The sequence below is a fragment of the Podarcis raffonei genome, chromosome 5 (genome assembly GCF_027172205.1).
Source record: "Podarcis raffonei isolate rPodRaf1 chromosome 5, rPodRaf1.pri, whole genome shotgun sequence".
Lineage (NCBI taxonomy): Eukaryota > Metazoa > Chordata > Lepidosauria > Squamata > Lacertidae > Podarcis > Podarcis raffonei.
In genome coordinates this window covers 42,798,756-42,826,370 of record NC_070606.1, presented here as the reverse complement: position 1 = coordinate 42,826,370, position 27,615 = coordinate 42,798,756, and the positions used below count along the sequence as shown (strand labels likewise).

The 27,615-nt window shown below is 42.5% G+C and overlaps 2 protein-coding genes across 2 annotated transcripts in view; one reads left to right on the top strand and one right to left on the bottom strand.

The window, feature by feature from the left end:
- Positions 1-27,615, bottom strand: part of C5H10orf143 (chromosome 5 C10orf143 homolog) — a 116,145-nt gene that overhangs the window by 18,229 nt on the left and 70,301 nt on the right. The gene's annotated exons all lie outside the window — the stretch shown is intronic.
- Positions 5,745-26,965, top strand: GLRX3 (glutaredoxin 3). Its single transcript, XM_053388882.1, has 11 exons — positions 5,745-5,895; positions 7,849-7,957; positions 13,850-13,924; positions 14,579-14,780; positions 18,793-18,965; positions 19,051-19,112; positions 20,334-20,391; positions 21,671-21,723; positions 22,832-22,871; positions 22,955-23,047; positions 26,690-26,965. The coding sequence occupies exons 1-11, from the start codon at positions 5,813-5,815 to the stop codon at positions 26,738-26,740; spliced, it is 999 nt and encodes a 332-aa protein (XP_053244857.1). The 5' UTR covers positions 5,745-5,812; the 3' UTR covers positions 26,741-26,965.

Here is a 27,615-nt window from a genome sequence, read left to right as displayed (position 1 = left end):
GATCCTGTCCAAAACCAGGGCATGGGCTAGGGCCAAAGCCTGGGCATGGGCTAGGACCACAGCCCCATTGGGGAGCCTGGGGGTGCTCTTAATTGGTGTATATCATAGGACACCCCCTATCGGTGGTTGACCCTTAAGAGACTTCCTGTGGGCATGCAGGAGTCAGGATATAGTCTGGTTTCACCCAATGCCTAAGCCAAACCGCTCACATCTGTAACCAATAAAGTTGTGGCCTTATTTATCCCATTAACTCAAAATATTTGCACCTGTGTTTATTATCTAATGGGAACTTCGGGCCCTGGGGCCTCGCCACACAAAAAAGTTTTAGTCCCCTTATCTTACTTAGAGGTTTAATTTATTCAGGTAACCATGTTCTTTTCTGTAAGCAATCTTTACTTGCTTGTGTCTTTATCCCCCCAATTGAGGACAAAGGAAAAATTACAAGGGTATCTTCACTTTCTGGTGAGCCTTGTTTGAGCTCAGGCAAAGAGATCACCAAACTTCTCACTGTGCATTCTGCCTTGGTCAGAAAATGGATCTCACATAAGTAAAGGGAAGCTCATTAACATTCATAAATTTTAGACATTTTGGCACCTGAGGTCTCCTCCCTGGTAGGGAAGAATGGATGAGGGGAAATCCTCATCAGGATCAAGGGGGAAAAAATTGATATTGGAATCTGCTGCCCTGGAGTATCCTACTGCTTGAGGCAGTTTCCTCACCTTGCCTCATGGGTGAACTGGCCCTGATAGATTTTATATCCTCTTCTTGTAAGTTTGTGGCTGGTTTAATTAGAATAGCTTTCCCTTCTTTTACTGCAGTGTTTCCCAAGCTTGGGCCTCCAGATATTTTTAGACTACAACCCTTATCATCCCTGACCACTGCTCCTGCTAGCTTGGGGTGATGGGAGTTGTAGTCCAAAAACAGCTGGAGACCCAAGTTTGAGAAACACTGCTTTACTGGCTTTGTAGAGTTATCTTGTGTGTATGTAAATATAAAGTAAAAAAGGGGAGAGTGACATTCCAGTTGTAAACACATATGTGATAACTTACTTCATTTGAATTTAGTTCCAAGTAGGTGTATGAGGGGGATTGTAACCTGGTTATGGATTTACTGAATGTGGGATGTGGCTCAAAATCAAGATAAACACTTGCAGCATGCTTCAATTATAAAAAGCTATACATGCTTATAAACACTAGATATTGGATAAGTAGGTTAAATACAAAAGTAATCTTCGACAAATAAAACATGGCATTTTGAAAACATTAATTAAATTCCAGCATTTGCTGCCTTCAAACGCATATACTCAAAACAGTAAGTTATTTTCGAAGTGGTTTGTATACTAGCATATTATCAGCAACTGGAAAATGCACAATATGTTTCTGGCAAAATATTATGAAAATACTTTGTTCATAAACGAACTCCCCAACCCAATTAATATATGAGCTCCCAAACCCAATTAATACATAATAAGCAGTGCTGAGGCTCCCCACAGTACTATAATTTCCCAGAACTGGAGGAGGGTGGGTTACCAGAAAATTGGTGGTGGTGATAGAGAGGTTTTAAGGTATTCCTTTAAGACATTTGGCTACATTTTTATGTATTTTATTATAGAGCAATGGAGAAATAAAATTTATGTATGAAATTTAACCTTGTGTTTGCCTTGAATTCATTTTAATGTGTTTTCCCTTGACTTCAGTCTTTCCTTCCCCTTGTGACCTGGAAAGATGTGTCCCTCGTCCACTGCGATGACTTTGACTGGCTCTGTGTGTGAGGCAGGCAGTTTTAAGGCCAAAGAGCTTAAAGAAGTAAATCCTATTTTCCTCCTTCAGATAAAAATAGTGGTTCCAATGGGAGTACAGAATTCTGTTTAACGGTGCTAATTTTTAATGGGGGAATTTCTCCTGTAAATACAATGAAATAAAAACTGAAATGGTCAGGAATGTGTTTTTTGACAGGTTCAGTAATTCTCCCTCCCTAATATGATATGTATAATATGAGGTCTCCATAAATAATTTGTGATGCTTTTTGAGCTATTGCTGATGAGATATGGTACATTCTGATGATAAGGACCGTAAGCCTAAAAACCAGTTACAAGTGACCAATCCGTAGGAACTCCAATTGGAATACTCATGAGCAAGTCAGTACAGAATAGGAGATGGGCCATGTGGTCCTCAGTATCTTTTTTACCTCTTAACAACTAAACAACAACAACAATGTTTTGCCCTAGAGTTAATATGGATTTTGCAATCGGCTTCCTTTTGACTTAAGGTGAGTACCTGCACATCTGGAAACTTTGGTTTCTGTACTCAAAAAGCTGTGCTCGCTGCTGCCCTGTTCACTTCAGTGGGGCTCGTATTGGCTGAGCGGTTGGAGGATTATACTTGTCTGGGAGGTTTGCCAGATTAATTTGGCCTGCTGCCTGTTGTTCAATCTGGAGCTACTGAAGCCCTCGGTTTCTCTGGGACCCTGCTGCCAGATATTCCATATGGGATGCCCAGAAATATAGCCTAACATTAGGGAGATTTAGTTCTCCCATGTCTCGATGGGCCTATACATTTTTAATGACAATTCTTGTTTTTTGCCTACCAAATGAACCTTGAAAAGGTCTTGTGGAGCTTATTAAAGTGTGAGGTTTTAAATTCTCTGAAACAGTTGTAGTTGATATAAGAGACTAGGGAGGGTATTTATTTTAGGAAGCGGTATTCTTTCCATAATTGGTGCAGGGAGATTCATCCACCTATGCAGATGATCCTTAACATTCAGTGGCATCAGGTTTGTACTTGGTTGTTGAATGGCTTCATTAGCATCTTAAAACTAGAATAAGGACATGTAGTGTTAAGGGCTTAAGCAGGTTTCTTAGTCATAGATGTGGTGTGCTAAAAGAAACTGCAGGAGCAGAGCAAAACAGAGGGTGTTTGTTTTTTGCTATTTGCTAGACCCTGCAGTCTGATGCACACAGCGCTGATGTTGGTGCAAGTTATTTGCATGTAATGGCACAACCCAGCAAAAGGAACCACCCATGTAACTGGGGCTTCCCTCTGATTGATTATGCAAAGCAAAAGTTTCCCTATGGCCACAGAGCTTTCCAAGTCCATAGCCAGCAAAATATGCAAACTCCATATATTTTGCAGCTGCTTCCCTTTTCTTCTGCTGCCTCCCAGTCTCGTACCCCTGCTCTGTTCCTCTATTCTCAGTTGACATCCTCAGAGATTGCTTTGCATGCACAAGGAAACAGACAAGAAGAATAGGTGTGGCCTTCTTCTAAAATTTAGGCCTGTAATAAACGACAATGTTTTCTACACAAGCAAGTTCAGGACGTATTTTGGAGGGAAAGGTCATAGCTCCGTGGTAGAGCATTGCTTGCTTGCATGGTTCAGTCCTTGGCACCTCCAGCTAGGGATAGGGATGTCTCCTGTCTGAAACACTGGAAAGCCACTGCTTGAAAGGTAGACAGGACAGAGCTACGTGGATCAATGGTCTGATTCATGGTCCACACTTCTGTCTGTCCTGCCACTTCTCCCCAGGAAAATCTGCTCTTTACTGCTGAATTGGAACAAACGCCAATCTGGTTTTCTACATCAATCTTTGAGGAAAGAATGTGCTTTAAATCTATAGTTTGTACACAGCCTGGGACTTGCACAGCAACAAAGCTCATTGGATGACCTTTTGATACAGTATAAGGCAGCTTCCTCTGTTCCTAATTTAATGAATTATGGTGGGAGCAGTTTAAAGAGAAACTGGTACATGTGCTGGCTTTTCTTTGGAATCCTTAGATTTAACTTAAATTTATTGCTACAAATTGCTTTCAGCCACTAAAACAGGATTGCTTACACTTGAGTAGATTTAAGCTTATTTCAATCAAATGGGAGTGGTTGTGCTTCTGAGTGATGAGTTTAGGTGAGCTGTATTTCTAAACATTACCCCTCCCCTTTCCCTCAAGGCTCTTATAATTTTAACAGATGCATGCTAAGCAAATTCAACAAGTGAAACTTATCTCAAAACTGCACTTCCATTTTGGGAAAGCTTCTCTGTTGCCTTTTTTATGTTCAAGACAATCCTACTGTGTTTGAGTAGGAGCTAATATTAAGTCTCTGCTCTTGTTTTACAAAGCGTTGAACCCTGTACTCATCACAAATGGCAGGAAGAACAAGATTGTATATTTATTCCCCTTAACAATGCAGCCATGTTATGCTGAACATAGGATCAAACTACACAGCTGTATTCTTTCAGCACAACCCTATGGAGGTTTTCTTGAAAGGAAGGAAGTTCCACTTTCATGTAAATGTGTATGGGACGGCAGACTTGTACATGGTTACCTTGGAAGTGACTGAAATCAGTGTCACCTATTTCTGTGTTGATATGCATAGTATTGAGGTGCATTTTATACTGGATATAGCAGGCATACTTATGAGTAAGTTTGAAAAGAAGGTATGACTGTATGCATTTTTGTTTGTAATATCTACAACAGCTTAAAGCCTCACTGAAAGGAGTACAGTCATACCTCAGGTTAAGTACTTAATTCGTTCTGGAGGTCTGTTCTTAACCTGAAACTGTTCTTAACCTGAAGCACCTCTTTAGCTAATGGGGCCTCCTGCTGCCGCCGCACTGCCAGAGCACGATTTCTGTTCTCATCCTGAAGCAAAGTTCTTAACCTGAAGCACTATTTCTGGGTTAGCGGAGTCTGTAACCTGAAGCGTATGTAGCCTGAAGCGTATGTAACCTGAGGTACCACTGTATCAAATTGTGAAGTATGTCCCAATGAGCTGGGGTGCTGAAATTTGGGGTACATGTTATGAAGGTGTCCAAATATTATTATTATTATTATTATTATTATTATTATTATTATTAATAAATAAAATAAAATGGACTCTTGCACAACAATCCTTTCAAAATGGGGGGGGTGAGGAGCTATTGGTGCATCCCAAATGCTGTAGTCAAGCTACTTCTAGAAAAATGAAATTTGGTACAGTACTGTATTGCAAACAGGACTAGATATCGGAATGACCAGAAAATGCTAAAAAGAAGGCAATTGTATGTCTCTGTGAATTGAGGCCAGGAGATGCCCCATCTCTCATTTTCTAATTTAACCTTAAAGTTTCTTACTTGCCCCACACCCCCATAGGAAATAGTGGACCCATTAGTTTGTAGGAGGGCAGGGTGGTGTGGTGGGGGCGGGAATAGGCTTCAGAGAGTGAAATTATGGTCAAGTTACTTCCATGACACAGAAAGTGGAAACATCATTCACTCTCTGTCACAAGCAAAGTTATTATAAAATCCTGAACAGTAGAATGGAATGTACCCATCAATTCATATAGGAGCTGCCTGCTCAGCGTGATCTCCATTGCATCTGATCTAGGTGGACCAAGATCCGAGTCGGTGTTGGGCAGTTTCCTACGTTCTTCAGACTGGCTGGGTGTGGGTGTGTGCACACAACTGCAAACATGGATATATCCCGTGCACCAACATTAAAAGTCCCAGTAAAGTTTTAGTGGCATTTGCCTCTAAGCTATGCACTGCCTTAAGAACAAGGCGCGCTGGCTACACCTGCATAGGAGTTGTGGGCAGGCCGCTTTGGAACCGCAGGGCTTCATTTCTCGCTAAGCCGCATGCGCGGGATTTCAGCAAGTGTTCCCGAGGATGAATCGGCGGGTGAGGGGAAAAAAACAAAACAACAACAACCCTAGAGCATGCGCAGTGAGGCCGCCTTAGCGGAGGCGATAGGCTGGTAGGCGACATGTGCGTTTAGCACCTCCCAGCCCCCCTCCCTCTCTCCCTCCCTTGCTTGGCGGTGCCGCCGAGATCAGCACCAGCCATGGCGGCGGAAGGAGGAGCGGCAGCTCTGGCAGAAGCGGCGTCCGCCGACCAGTTCCGCGATCTGCTGCAGCAGCCGGGAAGGTACGTTGTTGCTGCCGCTGCCGCCTTCCCAGCTCGGCTCCGAGGCTGGCAAACAGCCAGGAAAAGGAGCCGCAGCCGAAACCGGCGGTGCAACAGCAGCAGCGCCCGCTGCCAGGCCGCCGCTCCGCATTCACACGTTCACTTGATGCGGGTGTCCATTCCGACGTTTTGGGCTGCTAAGCCGAATGGGGGCTTTCTCTCCAGCCAGCGTGGCTAGGAGTTCAGCCGTCGTTATCCCGCCTTGTGCGCTCCCTTTACCCTTCTCACGATCGAGAGGGTTGAAGGGTGGCAAGAGTTCTTCTCCTGTGCGGGAATAAATAAGGCTTCAAAGTCCTACTTCTGAGTAGACGAGCTTCGGGGGTCGTGGTCAACGCCGCCGCCGCCCTTCTGAAAGTAGGCTTAATTTGTGCGCAGTTTTACTTCCCAGAAGTGTGCGCTTTTAGGGTCCAGTCCATAATCGTGTGAAATATAAAAGCGCCTCTTGAGGACACGTGTGTATGGGGGCGGGAGCATGGTCTTGGCTCCCCCACAGGACAGAGGTTAAGGGAGCAGGTCAGATCACATAAATGACACTCCACCAGACTTAAGTGCTGATACTTTTTTAAAAAAGGGATCTGCACACTTTTCCTGATGTATGAGTGTCTTTGCAGGCCATAACTTTATAGTATTAGAATGCCCCCCCTTTTTTTACTATCCTGCCGAGTGTTGATAAAGGTGAGACAAAAGTTCTGCAGATGGCTTCCTTTGTGTGCTGAGTGCAATAGAAGGCTAGATTGCTATGTTGCTCTTCTGCCAGCTCATCCACTTGCCATCATGTATTTCTGGTTTGCCTGTGGCTATGAGACTAGTGTTTAAACACAAGGTTGATACCCATGTATGGGAGCGATTTACACACCCAACCAGGAGGGAAAGATGCCCCCGCCCTGTGATTGGGATTTCTCTTTCTCAAATAAAGGGGATTTAAAAACACTATGGATTTCTGCTAGCATGACCTGTGAAAAAGACCCAGCGTGTTGGAAAAGAAAGCCCCAGCCCTAGTTGTTACCAGCTTTTCTCTGCGGAACCTCTATGACTGCCAGGACCGTTATTTATCCATCTCATGTAATGATGGGGTATAATGGATTAATGTGAGGTGAATTAACAGGTTCAGTTTGTACCTTCTAGTGTGGTCCTACAGGGAATTGCTAGGTTGGAAATCTTCGCTATGCAATCTCCCACTGAGGGGCAACACATCATGGTTGTAAATTACCCGGAATATGTAAATGGGATATGTGGCAGTGAGTGAGAGTTGAATTTGGATCACTGCCTTGAGTAGAACCAGAAGGCAGGCCATGGGGAGCATTGGTTTGCCATATACTGTGATATGAGCAATCCTTGTGGCTGTGTACCAACTGTCTTCTCCCATTGTAGCAGAGGTGAGCAAACCAGTAACTTTTCAGTTCACCCTAGTTTCCCATTTTGTCTGAACCAGGAAACTATGGCTAACGGCTTTGTTCCAAAGCCAGGATATTAAGCCCCTTGTTCCAAAGCCAGGATATTAAGCCATGGTTTGAAATTGTTTTAAAATATTCTAATGCAATCAGAGGCAGTTAACTATAGTTTCTAGCTTCTGGTTAACAGAAAACTTCCTTCTTTCTCAGCTTGCTTGTGTAAAGGAAGATGTGCACACAGCTTGTTCATATCTTGGCTTTTTAAGCTGACAGAGAACAATCTAAATGCAGCCATGGAGTCAGATCGTTGGTCTGTTTGGCCAACTAATCTCAATTTTGACTGGAAGCGGTTCTCCAGGGTCTCAGGCAGAGAGAAACCTTTTCTGTCCTCTTCCCGAGATCTTTTCATGTGAGATAACTAGTGATTAAAGCTAGAACCTTTCACCGTGACTCTGATTGCTTTTGTTTTACATTGTTTTGCTGGCATCTGACCTCTCTGTTTTCCCTGTTTATTTCATCACAGGTCTTTAGTGGTGGTTCATTTTTGGGCCCCATGGGCTCCTCAGTGTGTTCAAATGAACAATGTCATGGCTGAGCTAGCAAAGGAGCATCTACAGGTTGCATTTGTGAAAGTAAGTTGAACTGACATTGTGTTATCTGCTTTTGATTTAACATGAATGCTTGCTGTGTGCATACTGGGAAAAGGTGGAAGCGTAACTACTGTAGCTGCTCCTCCATTGCTTAAAAACCTTGGAACTTGGCAACTTGGGTCTATTGTGGCTTTGCAATTGCCTTGCTATTCTCTTTCCTTAGTAGTACAGTGGTACCTCAGGTTACAGACACTTCAGGTTACAGACTCCGCTAACCCACAACTAGTACCTCAGGTTAAGAACTTTGCTTCAGGATGAGAACAGAAATCGCGTGGCGGCGGCAGTGGGAGGCCCCATTAGCTAAAGTGGTACCTCATGTTAAGAACAGTTTCAGGTTAAGAACAGACCTCCAGAACGAATTAAGTTCTTAACTCGAGGTACCACTGTAAGTGTCATAGACTCTTCTATTCCCTTACTTTAAAACTACAATAACTTATTAAAGCTAATTGGTGACAGCGTCGAGAGTAGGGGCAATGCTTAGCAGCCTAGGAAATGCCACAGTCTGTAAAATTATCTCATGAAAGTCAGTGGGAGGTGATTGAAAGAAATATCTTTTGCAACGGGGAGGTGCATGCATAGAATCATAGACTTGTAGAGTTGGAAGGGACCCTGAGGATTAACTAGTCCAACCCCCTGCAATGCCAGAATATGCAGCTGCCCCACATGGGGGTCAAACCTGCACCTTTGGTGTTATCAACACCATACTCTGAGCTGCATGCACGCACACGCGCGTGCGCGCGCGCGCGCACACACACACACACACACACACACTTATGCCCTGTGATCGAATCTCCTACTAGGTGTGGAAAGCAAATCTGGACCTGGAGAGTGGGGCCTGTGCCTTGATGCTGATGGTGGTATGGATGATGGGGAGAGGAGAAATCTTCACAGTATGTGAGGAGGGAGAGAACCTCTCCTTACTTCAATGCTGTGGTCTTTGGTTGCCTTAGAAAACGCTGAGATGGCGCTTACTTTCTGGTGAAAGCATGGACTCAGTGGTTGTTTGCAAGCATCAGTATAAAAACAGGAGGTAGTGTTCTGTAATAACGAAAGCTGATAGAAAGAGGTCTGGTGAGACATAAGTACTCTATGGCTTAGATCTGAGGGTGCGAGCAGGTCTAAGAGGCTTGGTATTCAAAATGTTGACATGGAATAGCCATCCAAATCTTTGATTGCCAAGTATCCAGCTATAATGCTAATACTCTTTTTTTCTCATTTAGTTACTTGAGCTAGCACTTTTAATACAACTCCCAGTAGCTTTTTTCCCTGTAATGCAATTGACTAAATCCTGATCTTCTTATCTGAGGGATTTAAGAGAGTAATACTACTCTTTAAAAAAGTCCCCCCCCCCCACTTGTGTGATTAGATGTGATGATGCTGCTGGTTGGGTAAATAGATATTCTCTTAATTTGTGTTTTAGCTACTGATTTCACCTAACAAAGATACGTAAGTTTTTGGGTTTGCATAATTATGTATGGTGGCTGTCTTCCTATGGTAGATTGAAATCTGGATTTGTGTAATAATACTTGTATGTCCCAGAACCAGCACTCTGGTAGGTAGGAAAAGAAAAATGCACTAGTTACAAGTGCTGTTCATCAACCCTTCATTAGTAGTTTGGATTAAAACACCCCTATCGTGCTGAAAAACAAACATTAAACTTTTGTGTCAGTATTCCTCAGCTCCATGCTTTAGGAATTCCTCAAACCATAATGAGGTGTCAATTGCCATGTGGCCTACCCTATTAATTAACCCCAACCCCTCTGCTCATGGAAATATCTTTGCAAGATACCTCGTTAAGGGTTGTCCTGGGCAACTGTGTCACTGGCCTGCTTCCTCGTAGTTGACCGTTGACTTCAACTAATGTGAGTCACAAGCTTGTCCCTGTGTATGACCAGTTGATTTGCTTGCCCACCAACTCCTCACAGTGCTTTGTGCCATATGAAAATGTTACAGTGGTTGAACTGTTAGTGCCATTCAAAGGGAAGACCCAGGGTTCAAATCCCTAGTCAGCTATGAACTTCACTGGGTGACCTTGGGCCAGTCATCACCTCTCAGCCTAATGTACCTCACAGGATTGTTGTGGGCTTTAAATGAGGAGGGGGAGAGCCATGTATAACACTCCAGTCTCATTGGAGAAATAGTTGGGATACAAATGCAATAAACAATAATAATGATAGATTACGCCTAGAAATTGATATTGGCCCAGTTTGCATGTCACATTGAAACCGTAGTTAAAAACAAACTGTGGGAATGTGTATGTTGCTGAGAAGTTCCTACTTCTCTGCTGGGAAACAAGCAAAGGTCCGGACTGTTTTGCAATCTGAACTCAAGACTCATGGCTTATTTCTTTCCAAGCAAAACCACCAGCGGTACCCAAGATTTGCTCTTGGCCTGCTTCTTGTGATTTGTCTCCTGGCGGTGTGGCATCAGCAGGAACAGGAAAGTAGTGGAATTACTTTCCAGCAGTGCACACCAGCACAAGGTGTGTTTATATTAAACTACAGGTCGTTTTTTAACTGTGGTGTAATGTGTTGTGTGAACTGGGCCATTAAGATGCCCCACCATGACACTTAGAACATAAATACCTGTGACCGCAGTGTTTCAGCCAAACAGCTTTGGTCTTGATGTATGGTATGGAACAGAACTCTGCATTATTGTACTAGTAGTTCTTGTAGTTGAGTAATGTGTCGTTAAGTCACTATTGGTAACAGTTAGCTACAGTAAGTAAAGTCCCATCATTGTGCAAGTCTATAATTGTATTGCCTGAAGTCAAATTAATTATAAAATTAATACGTTTGCATGGTAGCGATTAACTGAAAATAGATGGGGCTTTCAGTGAGTTACAATGAGGAAAGATGAAACATGAAAGTACAACATCAATTATGTTAAACAGAAACAGAAAAGAGAAAAGAAAGCTTATTGTCCTTGTTTGCCAGAGATGTAGCTGATTTGCCTTCTGTAGCTCTGCCACCTCAGAATGGCTAGCTACATCTGTGGCATGTAACCTTTTATTGTAGTAAGAGTTCTTTTGTTTTTTTAAAAATGCATTAAAATACTATAGAAACCACACCACAAGTAGTCCTAAACAAAGTGAGGGCAAAAAAACATAAATAAAAGTCTGCCTTCTTGCTGCTGTTGTTAAATTTACTGCCTGCCCTCCACCAGCAGGTCGTGTTACAACAATTTAAAATTCAGTATTGAAAACAATGAAAACAAATTTCAATCACAAGAATAGTAAAGGTAAAGGACCCCTGACAGTTAGATTCAGTCGTGAACGACTCTGGGGTTGTGGTGCTCATCTTGCTTTACTGGCCGAGGGAGCCGACATTTGTCCGAAGACAGTTTTTCTGGGTCATGTGGCCAGCATGACTAAGCCGCTTCTGGTGAAACCAGAGCAGCGCATGGAAACACCGTTTACCTTCCCGCCGGAGCGGTACCTATTTATCTACTTGCACTTTGACATGCTTTTGAACTGCTAGGTTGGCAGGAGCAGGGACTGAGCAACGGGCGCTCACCCCATCACGGGGATTCGAACTTCTGACCTTCCGATTGGCAAGTCCTAGGCTCAGTGGTTTAGGTGACAGTGCCACCCGCATCCTGAAAATGCACACCAAGTTTCAAAGCCAGGGTGAAGAGGTGCATCTTCAGCATTTGCTGAAAACTGTATAATGAACTTCTGGAGTGAAGGAATTCCACCACTTAAAGGCTGCCACCACATAGAACCGTACCTAAGATGTTGTTGAGGAGCTTTCAAACATTTATCCCACATATATACTGAGTTGATTCAGTTATGTTGGGATGGAGTTTGTCATGAGCACCTGGACACTTGAGTCACCTCTAGGTGCCACTGAAATAAGCAGAGATGCTTACCGTAAGAGTCAAACGGCTAGGCACAGGAAAACTTGCACAATAATGTTCCATTTCCCTAATAGTAGGAAATATTAAAGCTTTATGACCTAACAACAGAAGGGTGGGAAATTGATCCTGCTCCATGTCCTGATCATACAAACATAAAAAATTAAACTTAGCTGGAATTGCTATCTTTCCACAGTCAAGGTTGTTTTCTTTGTTTTAATTGCACCTTAAGTAATACGCTTTACAGTGGTACCTCGGGTTGCATACACTTCAGGTTACATACGCTTCAGGTTACAGACCCCGCTAACCCAGAAATATTACCTCAGGTTAAGAACTTTGCTTCAGGATGAGAACAGAAATCGTGCTCCGGCGGCACTGCAGCAGCAGGAGGCCCCATTAGCTAAAGTGGTGCTTCAGGTTAAGAACAGTTTCAGGTTAAGTATGGACCTCTGGAACGAATTAAGTACTTAACCTGAGGTACCACTGTATTGAAAATTTGCATCGACGTGTACTGATTTTTTGTAGTTTCAGGATAAAGTGCAAGATGTCAATGTGACTTTGGTCTCCTAATTTATCTCTCTTCACCCCTAATGTCTCATTACCCTTTATCTTCACAACAGATAGTCACCGGGTTTTCTTTAAAGTTCAAGTAGCTCATTCTGTCTTGCTGTTTCCACTTACAAATCGCCATGTATGCGTGACATGAAATTCACTTGGTTTAAGACAGCTTAAATGTTGATAGGCCTCCCAAATGCTGTGAATCTCCAACAATGAAGAACATGAGAAGAGCCAGTCAGACATCTAGACCAGCTTCCTGTCCTCACAGTGGTCAGCTAGATGCCTATGGGGAGCCTAGGAGCCAAGAGCTGACCGCAATAGCACTCTCGCCTCCTGCATTTTCCAGCAATGTGTATGCAGAAGCATACGTCCTCCAAAAGAGAACCTCAGTTCTAAGGGCATAGAAACATAGGAAGTTGCCTTAACACTGAGTCAGACCCTTGATCTAGCTAACTCAGTATTATCCACATTTTCTGGCAATGGCTCTACAGGATTTTAGGCTGGGTTCTCTCCTTGTCCTACCTGGAGATGCTGAGGATTGGACCCTGGGGCTTGCTGCATGGAAATCAGATGAGCATGGCCCTTCCCCAGCTTAGAAACCCCAATGAATACTGTGTTTAAAATATATCTGTTTTAGGATATCCACAAAACTCATTGGGGATATCGGCATTCACATGCTAACGGCAACATTCACCAATATTTCAGGCATTCACACATGTACACCACATGCCAGAATTAATGTGCTCTTAAGCAAACTACCCTGTTTGCCTCCCGTTTCCCAACAGTCATATAGTCCTTTATAGTTGGATCATATGTGTCTCCTGTGTTTGTAAATGGAAATGTATTTGATATTTGCATTTTCTACAATTTTGTATTTGATGATCTATTTAGGTTTCAGGTCAGTAGTATACTAATATCTAGCAGTCTTGCAGGAGTTAAAAACAAAAATTTAGCAGGCATCAATAGTTTATTGAAGAAATACTCCTTTTTTGCTTCATAATTTGCAGAAGGCTGCAAATGTCAGTCATGATGTACTGCCTCTTGAAATTAGTCAATAGAGCAAACAGCAAGAATTGCTGTGGGCAGAAAATAAGCACTGTAATCATGACATAACTGGGGTCAGTGATTTATGGATTTCAATATAGTAGTAGCTGCATATGATTGAAAATTTACTAGGTCACTAGTGCACCAAAATTTTTATTCACAGCCTCCAGGCATCTTTTGAAATGTGCAACAAAATAAAAACCTCTGAACCTGTTTTGACACTGCAGGCTCAGTGGATGACAAGCCTTCCCTGTGAGTTTCATTTAAATGCAAATGTGTCACAAACTTTTGCACTGAAATCCTTTTTAAACATTTAACATGACTAAAAGAACAGTGTAGACAAGATCAGCCAGCACAATCTAAACTATAAATAAGAGCTTGGAAACAAAAGATGTTTTATGTTTGTTTGTTTTTAAGCTGGAAGCTGAAGCGGTTCCCGAAGTGTCTGAAAAATATGAAATTACTTCAGTCCCAACATTCTTGTTTTTTAAGGTAAGCCTTTTTTTAGCTCGCTTACGTCCATGGATGCTTATGATGTTCTCTGTTCTCAGTGCTGGTGTGATACTTTGTTCAGAGGTAACATTTGATTAATTTAGGAATGCTGGGAATTGCATTCGTCTTAGCCATGTGGTGAAGGCCCATTTCAAAAAAATCGAAGCTACCCTACGCTGTAACTTGCAGAAACATTTTTTTGAGAAATACATTCTGCATCACCAGGCAGTTCCTGAATTTGAAACCTTTTAACACTGTTGGATAGTGATGTGGAGATGACTATTGATTGGTTCCTAAGCTCGTTGTGGTGATTCGTCCAAAATCCTTTTGGCAGGTAATAATATTGTTGTTAAAGCGAGTTCTAACAAAATTTGATTCACCAAGCGCAGAGCTTGGGTTAGTTAACCTACTACATGTTCTGGCCATGTATGTGCTCCCTTCAGTTGTGTTAGCCCTACAGAAATGAGATTGTACACCAGTAGCACTCAGTGGATTTCTCTGGGGGCTTTTAACCTGCTTTGACTTGAATCCTACAAAATAACGCTTGTATATGGTCTAGCGAGAGAGTATGTGTGTTCAAATTCCAGTAGCTTTTTAAAGACTGTGCTTGTAAAGTTCATAATGTTTGCCCAAACTGCTGTTCTCTGTTGGTAGAATTCCCAAAAAATTGACCGGTTAGACGGTGCTCATGCACCAGAACTGACCAAGAAAGTCCAGCGCCACGCCTCCCGCTCGACCATTCCGCCTGGCTCTAATGACAATGTGAAAGAAGACCTGAATGTGCGACTCCAGAAACTGACAAATGCTGCACCTTGCATGCTGTTTATGAAGGGAACACCTCAGGAGCCTCGTTGTGGTAGGAATTGTCTTAAATTTATATTTTATTCAGCAGGGCTTGATACCTAAGGAGTACCTAACAATATTATATCTTACTCTTTCTATCTGAGTGGCTGCTATTCTTGTCACCATAGTTGGTCCGTCCTTTGCAACAAATGGAACTGTTGTCCTAGGCTCCAGAGGGGATAAGTCGATTGGCATAGTGCTGTTCCCCTTCAAGGCTGCCTTGCACCCTGTTAGCTGCAGCCATGCTATAGCCTTTGTATTGGCCCACCATCTTGTTAGATTCCGAAAGGTAGAATATGGTTGCTAGATCAACAGTTGGTTAGGCCAGAGGTTTAGGGCCTTAGAGTGGAGTTGGAATGGAGATGGATGGAGAATAACGGTGATGCAAATATAGGTTTCCACTGTGTCCAGGGCACCTAGCAGCCCAAGTCCAGCCATGTCCATGCAGCTGTATTGCCTGAATGAGTTGAGGCTTAAAGCCACAGTCATCAAGCCAGAGCACTGTTCTCAAACTTTTTTTGTGCTTGGGTCCAGTTCTAACTTTTTCTGTTTTCTGCCTCCTCCCCTTCAGCAATCTGTTTGTCAGTGTGCAGAGGTCCTCACATGCAGCATGTTGCTCTGTAAGAATAGCTGTGTGCTGATTGAACAATGGAATTAAAAGGGGAGTAAAACAGGACATGTCTTAAAACCGTGCAGAGGGAGATGTTTTAAGCAAGCAGCAGATTTTCAGGGTCAAGTGACAGAGTATTTGCCCTCAGAAACTCAAGGTGGATCACTGAGGTCCATTGCACGAGCATCAGTCTGAGCAATACATACCATAAGAGACATAGCATAAGCATTTGTTTAGGGATGGCAGTTAGCAGCCTATAAGAAAACATTTCAGAATCGCTTCTTGTTAACATCCATTGGTGGAAATTAATTGACATTCCATCACTGAACCTGTTGGGTTAGTGATTTTGTTAAAGGACACATTGACATTTAGGTGGTATAACCCAAGAATAAAATTTTTGATTCCTTGAGCCAGTTTGGTACCCTTACTGAATCTTCATTTTCTTTTTCTTCTGGAAATGGCTCTAATTATGGAATGTACTGTCTTTTCATTACCAATAATGTTCATATACCACTTTAAAAAAGAAGAATGAACTAAACTGAAATAATGGAGATCAAGGTATGACAAATGGATTCCTAGGCCCTGTTAACTCATTATACATTTTTTGGTTCTCTCCCCACAAGCTTATAAGCAAACAGAGTCCCAGCAATGCAAGGGCATCATCTTGCTGAAGTTGCCATTGAATTCTCAGAATGCAAACAATGCCCTAGTTAGGTTCCCCTTCTTCGCTCTGAGACATAAAAATTCACCCTACTGTATGGGGTTGCAGATTGAGCAGTGGCTTCAGGTTTGAAGTTTGCATCTTAATATGGCTCTATGGAGAGCTTTAATATTTCTCATGTACAGATGCCTTCATGTGACGTGGTGCATACGTAAGCACCACAGTACGATATTGTGCTTATGCGGTTTGGTACCGGCTGCACATGCACCGTATGCATATTCCTTCTACAAGAGGGAAAAGCTGAGCTATTTGCGATGCCTTGACAAAGGCGTGTTGACACAGTGCAGCCTGCAAGTCCACCAGTCCAGGGGGGTGGGAGGAGAGTGTGTCTCTAGCAAGGTAGTGATAATTCACTATCTCAGTGGTCTTTTGAGGGCAATTGCTGGTTGCAGGTGGGCAGCAAGTTCCAAAAGCTGGTGTGATTTGCATGTAATCTGGGAGGATCAGAATTAGTGCAAAGTACTAAGGCTGAAGATAACATTGCTGCTCTCCTTTGCTGTTCTATAATAAATTGAATATGAATAGTTCCCCCCACCCTTGGGCTTAGAGAGACATTTGTTGTGACTGGGCTATATGTCCATTCACACCTCACTAGCCAATGCCGTTCATAATATGCGCCGCATCTCACACAACTAACACAATAATGAGCTGGTCCTTATTTCCTCAAGTGGGCCGCAAGGACAGCTGTGTTGACAACCGGAGGGGGTTAGCTGTAGGGATGGTAGGAAGGGGCTAGCCTGTGGTGGCCCCCATGTTGCTGGGGCCCTGTCAGCCGTAGCCAGCACTGTCCGAGGCTCTGGGTGTTGTAGTCCGATAATGTACAGAGTGCCACAGCTGAATGGCCCCAGGCTTAGGGTAAGAAAGCAGCCCCTTGGCCTTTTACTGGAGTTCAGCCCCCTCGGCTTGCAATGCAGCTTCAAGCCCAGGAGCGGGTCAGCTGGGAGCTTCTGCACAATGTATCTTGTGCAGAAGAGGTTCCTGATGGATGGTGTCCAGGCTAATTTTCATACTAATAGCAGGTTGTCGATTGCAACGGAGCGTAATTGGATCTTGGTGTGGAATCAGAAATCCTTGTTATGTCCCGCATTTCGCCACTTCCTACGGAAAGCCAATTCATAATAATGTTAAATGAGGTCTATCCCCTTGGCTCTGTGCTCACGGGCTTGTTGCTTGCTTACATCATTAGTATTATAATTGTACTTAGCTTCCTATCACCAGCAGCGTAGCGTCCACACCACTCTTCAAGCAGCCTGTGTGTTCGCGTATGCGCACTTCAGCGGCGCTTTCATTAGCTCTTGCATTGCTCAGATGGTGTTTGCTCAGAAAGTCAGCCTAAACCTTTTGTTATGGGAATAAAGCAGTGTTGGCACTTTATCCCTAAGCATAACATTTCCAGTCTGCTACTTTAACCCTTAAAAATGAACCGCCACCAATCAATCTTTCTCGTCTGCATGGAGTTGCCTACAGCTAAAATGAAGCGCTCTCTTTCTCTCTCCTTCTCTCAGCCTCTTACAGTAGAAACGAGTTAATATATTGGCAGCAGAATAACCATCAGCAATCAGCCTGTAGCTGTTTACTAATGAACTCCCAGATGAATGGCGGGTTGGTGGTAGTGGGGGGAAGTGGAATTCGGGATTCTTGTTTCACTCCAGGCTGTACAAGAACTTAATGCTTCAGTTGTGGAAGAAAAGCAACTTAGATGCCATATAAATAAATGCTACTTGCTCATGGCTCAAAATGCAGATCATGGAGGACCTGGAGCTACAGCACATATCAAAAGTAATGGATGAATTTGTGAGATGGAAAATCATGTAAAGGTTCCTTTTGTCTGTATGTGCCTGAAACTTTTTAAAATTTGTTGCTTTAAATCCCATTTATTAGAACCTTTTGAAAATTGGTGTGAGGTGTTTCAGGTCTCACCAGGTAGCCCTACTTTAATTTATATACTGGATATTTAGTTGTCTGAGGAAGATAATTTTTCTTTAGGAAAGGATTTTAAAACAGCAGAAAAATATGCCAAACTTGATATGGGTTGTGGTTTCAAAACTGATATTTATGCAGGTTTATTACACCAATATTTATGCAAGTTGCTAATTAAGGAGTTAGGTTAACGTTGTTTTTCTGAAATTTGTGTGGTTGAAATATTTCTATGTGGAGAAAAATTGTGCAGACTTACAGATTTGGGACATGCAGTGCTTCAAACAGTTGAAATATCAAAATTTCGTATTATAGTTAAAAAAGGTAGATTTTGTTCAGAAATTGAACTGTATGATTTATTTGGAAATTAATTCTGTTTACACTGATAAGACTAATGCCAACTCACTATAAGCTGAATCTGCATTCTTGAAAGTGTTTTTTTTTTAAGGGGATTGAAACAATATTCATTAAGTTGTAAATATATCTACCTAAATATTAAAATAAGAGCCTTGGTTGGATCAAAGCATTACATTTATATGCATGTGCATTTGGGTTTGATTTTGCCTAAACTGGACATCACACTTCAAAACAGAGCAAGCAGCAGGACAAGCTCTGTAAACTCACCTCTGTAGTTTTTGCTAGGGTATGCAATTTGGATAAACATTGTCTTCACATGTTAATATAAGCTATAATGTAGACACTAGACCACAGTTTTGGGTAAAATTAAAGCCTTGTTAAGGTCTGTGCTTTTCTTTTTCTTTTCTCCGTAACCTCCAGGCTTCAGCAGACAAATAGTGGAGATTCTTAACAAACATAACATTGCGTATAGCAGCTTCGATATATTTTCTGATGAAGAAGTACGTCAGGGCCTGAAAACCTACTCCAGCTGGCCTACTTACCCACAGTTATATGTAGCTGGGGAACTTATAGGTGGGCTGGACATTGTTAAGGTAAGAAAACAAAAGATCTGCATTTTCAGTAACGTATTTTTAAAATAGTGTTTTGTTTATGAATTTGAAATAATTCTCTTTTCAGGAGCTTGAGGCTTCTGGAGAGCTGGAGACGACCTGCCCCAAGGCACATAAAATAGAAGACAGGTATGATACATTTTACCTTTTAAAAAAAAATATTGCGAAGGAAAATCACATATTCCATTAATGATCTCCCCATTAAAATTATTGCTGTGTAGGATTACTGTGCATAGTACACAGAATTCTGTGCCTTATGGTTTTCATTCACCTTCATTTTCCTTGCCCATCTGCTGCACAACAACCCTGTAGAGCTGCCAGCCAGATCTTGCTACCTGGTATTTGCTGCCACCTCAACTTTTTTGGGGTCACCTTCAGCTCCAAAGCAAAGGGGAAAACTGGGGATATTTTATTTTTTGTTAAATTGTCTCATCCTGTACCAGCGTGCCTCACACCTCCAGCCAATCCCTTGCAATTTACGCAGAGTGCAATCCAGCCCTCTGCTTCTCCCCAAGAATAGGGCAGATTGCTGCCTTTGTCCACACTGGTCTTGGACTTCTTTTAATGTGTGGGGATTCCTGAATCCCAAGGGTGGCAATTGCACACTGATTCCACTAGTCTAGTTGTGAAATGTGGTTAGAAATAAAACGTTGGGAGGAAAGCAAGCAACAGGTCAAGCAGAATAAACAATAACCTTGTTGGTGACTCGGAAACTACAACTAATCCAGCCTACGTCTGCTAGACTGGTGACTGGGAGTGGCCTGTGGGACTGTATAACATTGGTTCTGACTACATTGGCTCCCAGTACGTTTCCAAGCACAATTCAAAGTGTTGGTGCTGACCTTTAAAGCCCTAAACGGCCTCGGCCCAGTGTACCTGAAGGAGCATCTCCACTCACATTGGTCAGCCCAGACACTGAGGTCCAGCTCTGAGGGCCTTCTGGTGGTTCCCTCACTGTGAAACGTGAAGTTACAGGGAACCAGGCAGAGGGCCTTCTCGGTAGTGGCACCCGCCCTGTGGAACAACCCTTCCATCAGATGTCAAGGATATAAGTAACTATACTACCTTTAGAAGACATCTGAAGGCAGCCCTGGGAAGGGAAGTTTCTAATGTTTGATGTTTTATTGTGGGCCAACGCAGTCAGAGGGACAGCCAATAATAATAATGATAATGATAATCATAACGACGACTTTTGCAATAATTACGATTATTATTAACCGGAGCACTGTGGCTCTAAAACTAGACAAATTTTTAGGCTAAATTCCTGTATTGCCTTATTTACCCAGGTAAAAAATCCTTTATCTAAGACTGTTCTACTTTATCTGTATTTCCCCCCGCCTCTTGTTTTAGGCTTAAAGACCTGATAAACAAAGCTTCTGTGATGCTCTTTATGAAAGGAAATAAGCAGGTAAGGCTCTTGGAAATACTTTTAGTGCTTAAAATCCTTTAGGCCAGCTGTCCCCAGCCTAGTGGCACCCAGATGTTTTGGAGTACAGCTCCTATAAACCTCAGCCAGTGTAGCCAGTAGTTGGGGACGATGGGAGTTGTCTTTTTAAAGTATCTGGAGTGCACCTGGCTGTGAAAGATCATAAACACAAGTTGAGCCCTGCTGGATTGGAAGACGTTTCATCTAGTCCAGCGTTCTGTTCTCAAGGCGGCCAACTAGATGCCTGTTCAGAACCATACTCTCTGATACTGGAGGTAACGTAGTGGTCATATGTGGGTGCTGTGGGTTTTTCACCTCTACACAGCAAGCCGACAGCTGCTGCAAGTAGGGAATGAAGAAAATATTTAATTACACTCCTTCAGCATGGCTTTCTAGAGTACGAAAACACAGAATGTTTTAAAAAAGGATACGTTTTAACAGCATGTTAAAATAATACATTAAAGTCTTAGGAGCAATAAAGATACCTTTGCCTGGGGCTGAAATGATAACAGTGTTGGCACCAGGTTCCATCAATGGGGTGCGACAACAGAACAATCTCTTTTTTCCTCTTCTCCTGACGCCTTAGCTTAGAGGGTAGAATGGGGCAGTTCACACTGCTTACTTCCCGGCGTGGTCATATACAGATGTGTACATGGGTATACAACCACAGTCCATGTGAACCATGAGGGGCACTGGCAGCTGCGTCGTCATTGTGACAGCTGCAAAAAGCGCAGCCCTAATTATGCAATATGAGTAATGGGTTGCTATGGGAAATTTTTGCTCGAGCAGATGTTGATGGCAAATATAATTCATTCCCTGAGAATTCCTAAGGAGCTGGTAAAGTAGCCACATGTTTCGGTTTCTGATGATGAAGTGCAGGGGTGTGGAACCCTTTATTTATATCCCACCTTTTTCTTCAAGGCTTTCAAGGTGGTGTACATGATTCTCCATTTAATCCCCACAACAACCCGGTGAAGCAGGGTAGGCTGAGAGGCGGTGACTGGCCCAAAGTCATGGCCAAGTGGGGATGTGAACCCTGGTCTCCCAGGGACCTCAGTTTCCATTACCTCCATCTAGCATGGTCAGCAATCAGCACAGTGCAACATCTTGAGAGCCACAGGTTCCTCATCCTTGGTGTAGCGAAGGTGGAAAATAAAAATGTTGTGTATAAATGTGCTTCAAACACTTACTTGGGATTGCTACATGCCACATACATGCACTGGAACATAATGCACGTCAGAGTTGTTTTTTCTTATTGCAGATGGCGAAGTGTGGATTCAGCAAGCAAATTCTAGAAATTCTAAACGGTACCGGGTATGTAAATATTTTTCTGCCTTGAATCTGTTCTTAAAGTAAGATCACAGATATATAGGAACCGTGCTGCTAGATCAGACGAAAGGGCCCTCTCTTCCAGCATTCTGTTCTCTCAGTGGTCAACCAGAAACCTATGAAAAGTCCACAAGCAGCACCTCAGCACAGCAGCAGTCTCCATTCGCAACAGTGGCACAGTGTTTCTGATACTGGAGGTACTACCCCAGCCACCAAGACACATCCATAACCCCTTTTTAAACCATCCAAGTTGGTGGCTATTACTACACTCTTGTAATAGCAAATGTTGCAGCACCTCTGAACTGTGTGAAGAAATGCTTCCTTTTGCCTGAGAGGTGCTGCCTTGGCTGCTTTGCAGTGTGCCTCTACAGAAGCTGATCTTAGGAACATGTTGCATGTTAGTGTTAGGTGATCAGGGGCTCCCTTTGGTTCACCTCTAGCCTTCCCCTCAGCCCCTCCTCCGCAACATCTGCAAATGGTAGAGCTGACCTATGTCACAGAACCATAAAATAATAGAATTGCAGAGTTGGTAGGGACCACGAGAGTCATCTAGTCCAACCTCCTGCAATGCAGGAATCTTTTGCCCAACGTGGGGCTTGAACCCACGACCTTGAGATTAAGAGTCTCGTGCTCTACCAACTGAGCTATTCCTTGCCCAGTTAACTTTCATTTGCATAAATGGATTGGCCTGTAAAGATTATCTGCTAGTCTTCAGTAAATATTTCTCTCTTTTATTAGGATATGTCACCAAATATATAGTATATTTTTCCTCTTCCCTCCCTGTCCCCTTTCCCTTGCGTGTCCTTTTTCTTTCAAATTGTGAGTATTGTGGGCAGGGACTGTCTTGTTTTAATTGATTGTAATGTAAGCCACTCTGGGAGCCTTTTTTGGCCGAAGGGTGGGCTACAAATTCTCTAAATAAACAAATATATCACTACAGGATTGCAACGTCTTGCATTTTACTCTTGAAATACAGTCGCTGGGATCACGTTTACACTGATAAATAAGCGATAGTAATTAGCGTAGCTGAGTGAATATTCCTAGCCTGTATAAGAAAACTCTTTTTATATTCTTCTTCTTTTTTTTTTTTTAGTGTTGATTATGAAACGTTTGATATATTGGAGGATGAAGAGGTACGTTGTTTGCTTGCGCTTTTCCTGTCGTCATCTTTAAAAGCTGCACCGTGGAAGGCTGACTAAGCATTTATTCTCTTTAGGTGCGGCAAGGATTAAAAAAGTATTCAAACTGGCCAACCTACCCCCAGTTGTATGTGAAAGGGGAACTTGTCGGAGGCCTGGATATTGTGAAGGTAAGCAAAGACCTAATAGTCAGCAAGTGTGTGTAATCTTCATTCTTAAAAAAAGGTTCTTCCTAAATTTTGTTCTCATTTATATTGGACAGGTTTTTATTGTTAGTCGCTCTTCGAACTGGTGGTGTTTCCTTCTTTCATCCCTAAACAGCAAACACCATCACTTTGAAGAGTCATTAGCCAATAAAAACATGTCTTGGTCCAGGATACCCAAAGAACCATCAATTTCCATATCAGCTTACCTGCTCCTTTCTCTTGTGTCGTAGCTGTGGCTGAGCCCTGGTCAGTTGGGTTGAGATCACAGCCATAACGAGTTGCACCCAGAACATAAGGAGAGGCCTGATGGATCAAGCCAAGGGCCCATCTATCCCATCGTCCTGTTCTGACTGTGGCTAACCAGATGCCAGTGAGAAGCCCTCATCAGAACCTCACTGCAGCAGCACTTGCCCCACCTGTGATTCCCATCAACTAATACTCAGATGCATGCTGTCTCTGACAATGGAAGTAAAAACACAGTCCACTGCGGCTAGCAGCCATTCATTATCTTGCTCTGTGAGATTGGTTGAACCCCACCGTCCCCCTATTTTTTTTGCCGGCAGGTCAAAAAAGCATTTTTATTCTGGCAAGCATTTAACCTGCCTTGGTTGGTGCCTTTTTTACCTTCTTTAGAAACAATCCTGGTTGTTCAGAGGTTTTATCTGCTGATGACACAGCAGCCATAAATGCTATGTGATTTTTTATTATTGTTGTAAGGTGCCCTACACAATGTAAACCCATCGGAAGGGCAGCATTTAAATTTCCAAAGTAAATCTCTCTATTATTATGCATTCCTCCCTGCTCAGCTACCTCTAGACTGATCTATCTCTGCGTTTTCTCTGCGTTTTGAGTTTTCTTATTCCTTGTTTGAGCATCTCTCCCCTTTGTTCAGCCATGGTGAGGTCACACACACACACACACACACACACACACACATTCACACCCCCCTTTTTTTGATCCTTTTTTTGATTTGAGACTGAGTGACTTAGTTGGTTTTTCTTGTGACTCTCATCATTAGCTTAATATATTGGTGAAAGGAGCCCTAAATCTCCAGTGTGCAACTATGTTGCCTGCTAGTGTAGCACTGAAATGTATTTTCTTGACAGCAGTCACTTACCTTCCTGTAAGAACCATTTCGCCCCTGTGGGTGCATTTACAGCTTTTCATTTGGTTCTCAGTTTTAGTTTTTTGACATTGTGTTTTCTTGAGTAAGGTGATGACATTTTGCCTAGCAAACTGTCTCTCATTCCTGAGAAAAGGTAAGACTTTATTGTGTGCTTTCTTGAAAAGGCCCTAAGCAACAAAAATAGATCTGCATTTGTTAACTGCATCTTCTGATATATATTTTTGTGTGTGTGTGCAACAGAACAAGCGCAGGCTTCTAAACCCAAATACTCTTGAGCCTATTCTTGTCTTGAATGTTTTATAGCCAATACCATAGGCACTGTAACTCCCGGGAAGACAGAATCAATAAATCTCATTAGGTTTTAAAAAGAAGTTGGTATTACGTTGCTCATGTATCCATTTTTTTAAAAAAAAACACCCCCACACATTTATTTCTCGGAGTAGTGCATTAAAGGGTTCTTTTGATATACCGTATTTTTCGCTCTATAACACGCACCTGACCATAACACGCACGTAGTTTTTAGAGGAGGAAAATCCGTAGGCATGCCACCCGTAGGCATTCCCTCCATAACACGCACAGACATTTCCCCTTACTTTTTAGGAGGAAAAAAGTGAGTGTTATGGTGCAAAAAATACGGTAGTTTTTAAAGAGTTGGGGAAATTAGTCATGTTAATCTGCCTTTTAGAGGGCATTGAATAAATTGAAGTTGACAAAATGCTGTTTAAAGTTAAGTTATTTTGGAAGTTTTTCTAGGTCAGCATCATTCTCTCATTTCCCTCTCTCCCCCCGCCCAAAAAATATAATTGTTAATAAAAAGTACATAAAGAAATCTCTTATATTATGCCTGGTTAAAGAACCTATTTTTAATCTATTAACCTGCCCAAGCTTTTTCTCTGTTGATCTAACTAAGATTATATTTATTATTTTTTTATTTCTGGTATTTGCCTGCCGAATAGTAGTTATCTAAGTCCCCCCCAAAACTTCTTAGTAAGAAGAATACCAAAAAATCATAAAAACATTTGAAACATAAAAGTTCTGGTAGAGAAAGGCCTAAAACCAAATTCTCAGTATAATTTAAGATACACTATATGGGCAGTGGAATAAAAGTTGAGATTTTAAGATGACAGCTTCTAAAAGCCTGGGAGAATAAATTGTTCATTTTAAACATTTTATCGGTGTTATATGTTAAGAATAATCATCTATTGGACTTGTTAGTCCGTTGTTACCCAGAGGCCTCCAAGTAACTTACAACATATTTGAAAACGTTAATAAATAAATAAATTTATGGTGTAATATATTTATACTAAATTTATATACCGTAAACACAGAACAACAACCATGACAAACCAACCATAAATATGGTTTTATATATACTTATTTTTAATTAGCTGGTGTGTTTTAATCATATTTTATATGTAAGTGGACTTGCACACCACATGAATAATTTTCTTTGAGCAACTGGTCTAAAAAAATCCTAAAGCAAAATAAAGAAAAAGTCACTCACCTGGAAGCAAAAAGACCATAAAGAAGACAGCAGGTGAGCTTTTCTTGGGAGGCTGTTTCTCAGTGGGGGTGGGCTCTTCCTGAAGCCATCTGCTTCACTTCACTTGGGGGTGCATTTTGAGAAGGGGCTTTTAAAGAGGAGAAGGTGATCTCTCAGGTAACCTGGTCCAAAGGAATGGCGACGCCTTGCTTTTTCAAAGCATAGCTAAGACCAAAACTGTTTGCTTCACTCTTCCCTCCCCAACTCCTAGCAGTAGAAATACCTAAAACAATGATGGCATCCTGCTTGCTTGTTCTGTTTTGCTAAATGCCACGAGGAAGAGGCATTGGGCCAGTACTTTTGGTGGCAGCCATTCCTTGGCACCGATGTGCACTGTGCAACCTTGGATTAACATGGTGGGCTTTCCATGTTCAGAAAGATAACAAATAACAAACCTCTCCCTGCTTATCACGCTTGCCCAGATTCTAGAGAGCACGTTGAGAGAGAGGATGTATACTGAGCAAAGCCTCATTCTAGAGCTAGCTAAAGGTGACAGAGATGCCCTTCTGCCATGCACTTGCCCTGTGGTCCGTCTTTCTGACAGCTGACACCTGCCTCATCTGCTACGCTTGCCCCTTTCTAAGGAGTCTTCAGGGGTGACTGCTCACTGCTGCAGCTGGGGCAACTGCAATTATCTTCTGCAGTCTCTTCTCTGGTCTCCTGGCTTCTACCAGAGAAATGGTTACCAGTTGTAGGACTGGTAGGGCCATAGATGACCGACTTCTAAAGCAACAGAAGCTTTTGGGTATCTCTCTGTCCTCTTGTTAGATATGCAGTAACGTAGCTGCATGCAAAACAACAAAATCGCTTGATTACGGGTAATGGGAGTTGGGGTCTTGAGGGCACCAGGTTGAGGAAAGCTGAATTAAAAGCTAACTAGAGTTCTTTTGGTGGCACCAGCCTCTGAATGCTACCTCCCCTTTTTTTCTCTTTCCAGGAACTAAAAGAAACTGGTGAATTGACGTCTACCCTGAAAGGAGAAAATTAATGCATCACAAGGACACGTTAATGAAGACCAATGAAATATAAAATGTATGATTGTTTGTTGCACTGGAACAATTCACGATTTGCCGGAAGGAATAGAATGCTGGTTTCTGATTTCCTGCTCATGCTTCGCAAGGCCATACTACAGGTGTATGTAATTGTAGGTTTTCACCCTAAATGTAAAGCCGTAAGCATCTTCAAATTGAATTAAAGTTGGAAGCCAACAATGCCTGTGGTGTTCTTGCATACTTTTCATTTTTCCTCCTGCACACAAAATTGTTCGGCATTTGTAAAATACTTGTGGACCTCACTCACGTCTCCTGTGGCTCATTGATCCTTTCTGTTGGGCTCAGAGTATCCTGGGATTTTTGAACCCACACTTGGATTCAGAAACCAGCCTCAGAAGAAGCTGCTATCCAGCATGCTGTTGTTTGAGCTGCATCTCTTTGGACCTTCTTCAAATAAGTGGCAGCAAATAGAGCAGGAGTGGGGAGCACCTATGGCCCTACAGATGTTGCCGAACTAGCAACTTTCATCAGCCCCATTCAGCATGACCAGAGGCCATGGATGATGGGAGTTGTAGTCTGGCAACAGCTGGGAGGTTGCACATTCCCCACTCGAGATAGAGCATTGGCATAGGAACCAGTTCAAGGAGGTTAACCTGGGAAGATTATGAGATGAAGTAGATTGTATTGCCCACTACAGCAGTTGATGGAGTCTTCCTGAAGCAATGGACTAAGGCAGGACTAGCTAATCTAGTGCCCTTCAGATGATGCTGGGCTGCAACACACATCGTCCCTGAGCCCTGGCCATACCGCCTAGGGCCTCTTACTAACCAAAGGAATGTACATGGTTGATAGTTAACTCTTTATTCTCAAA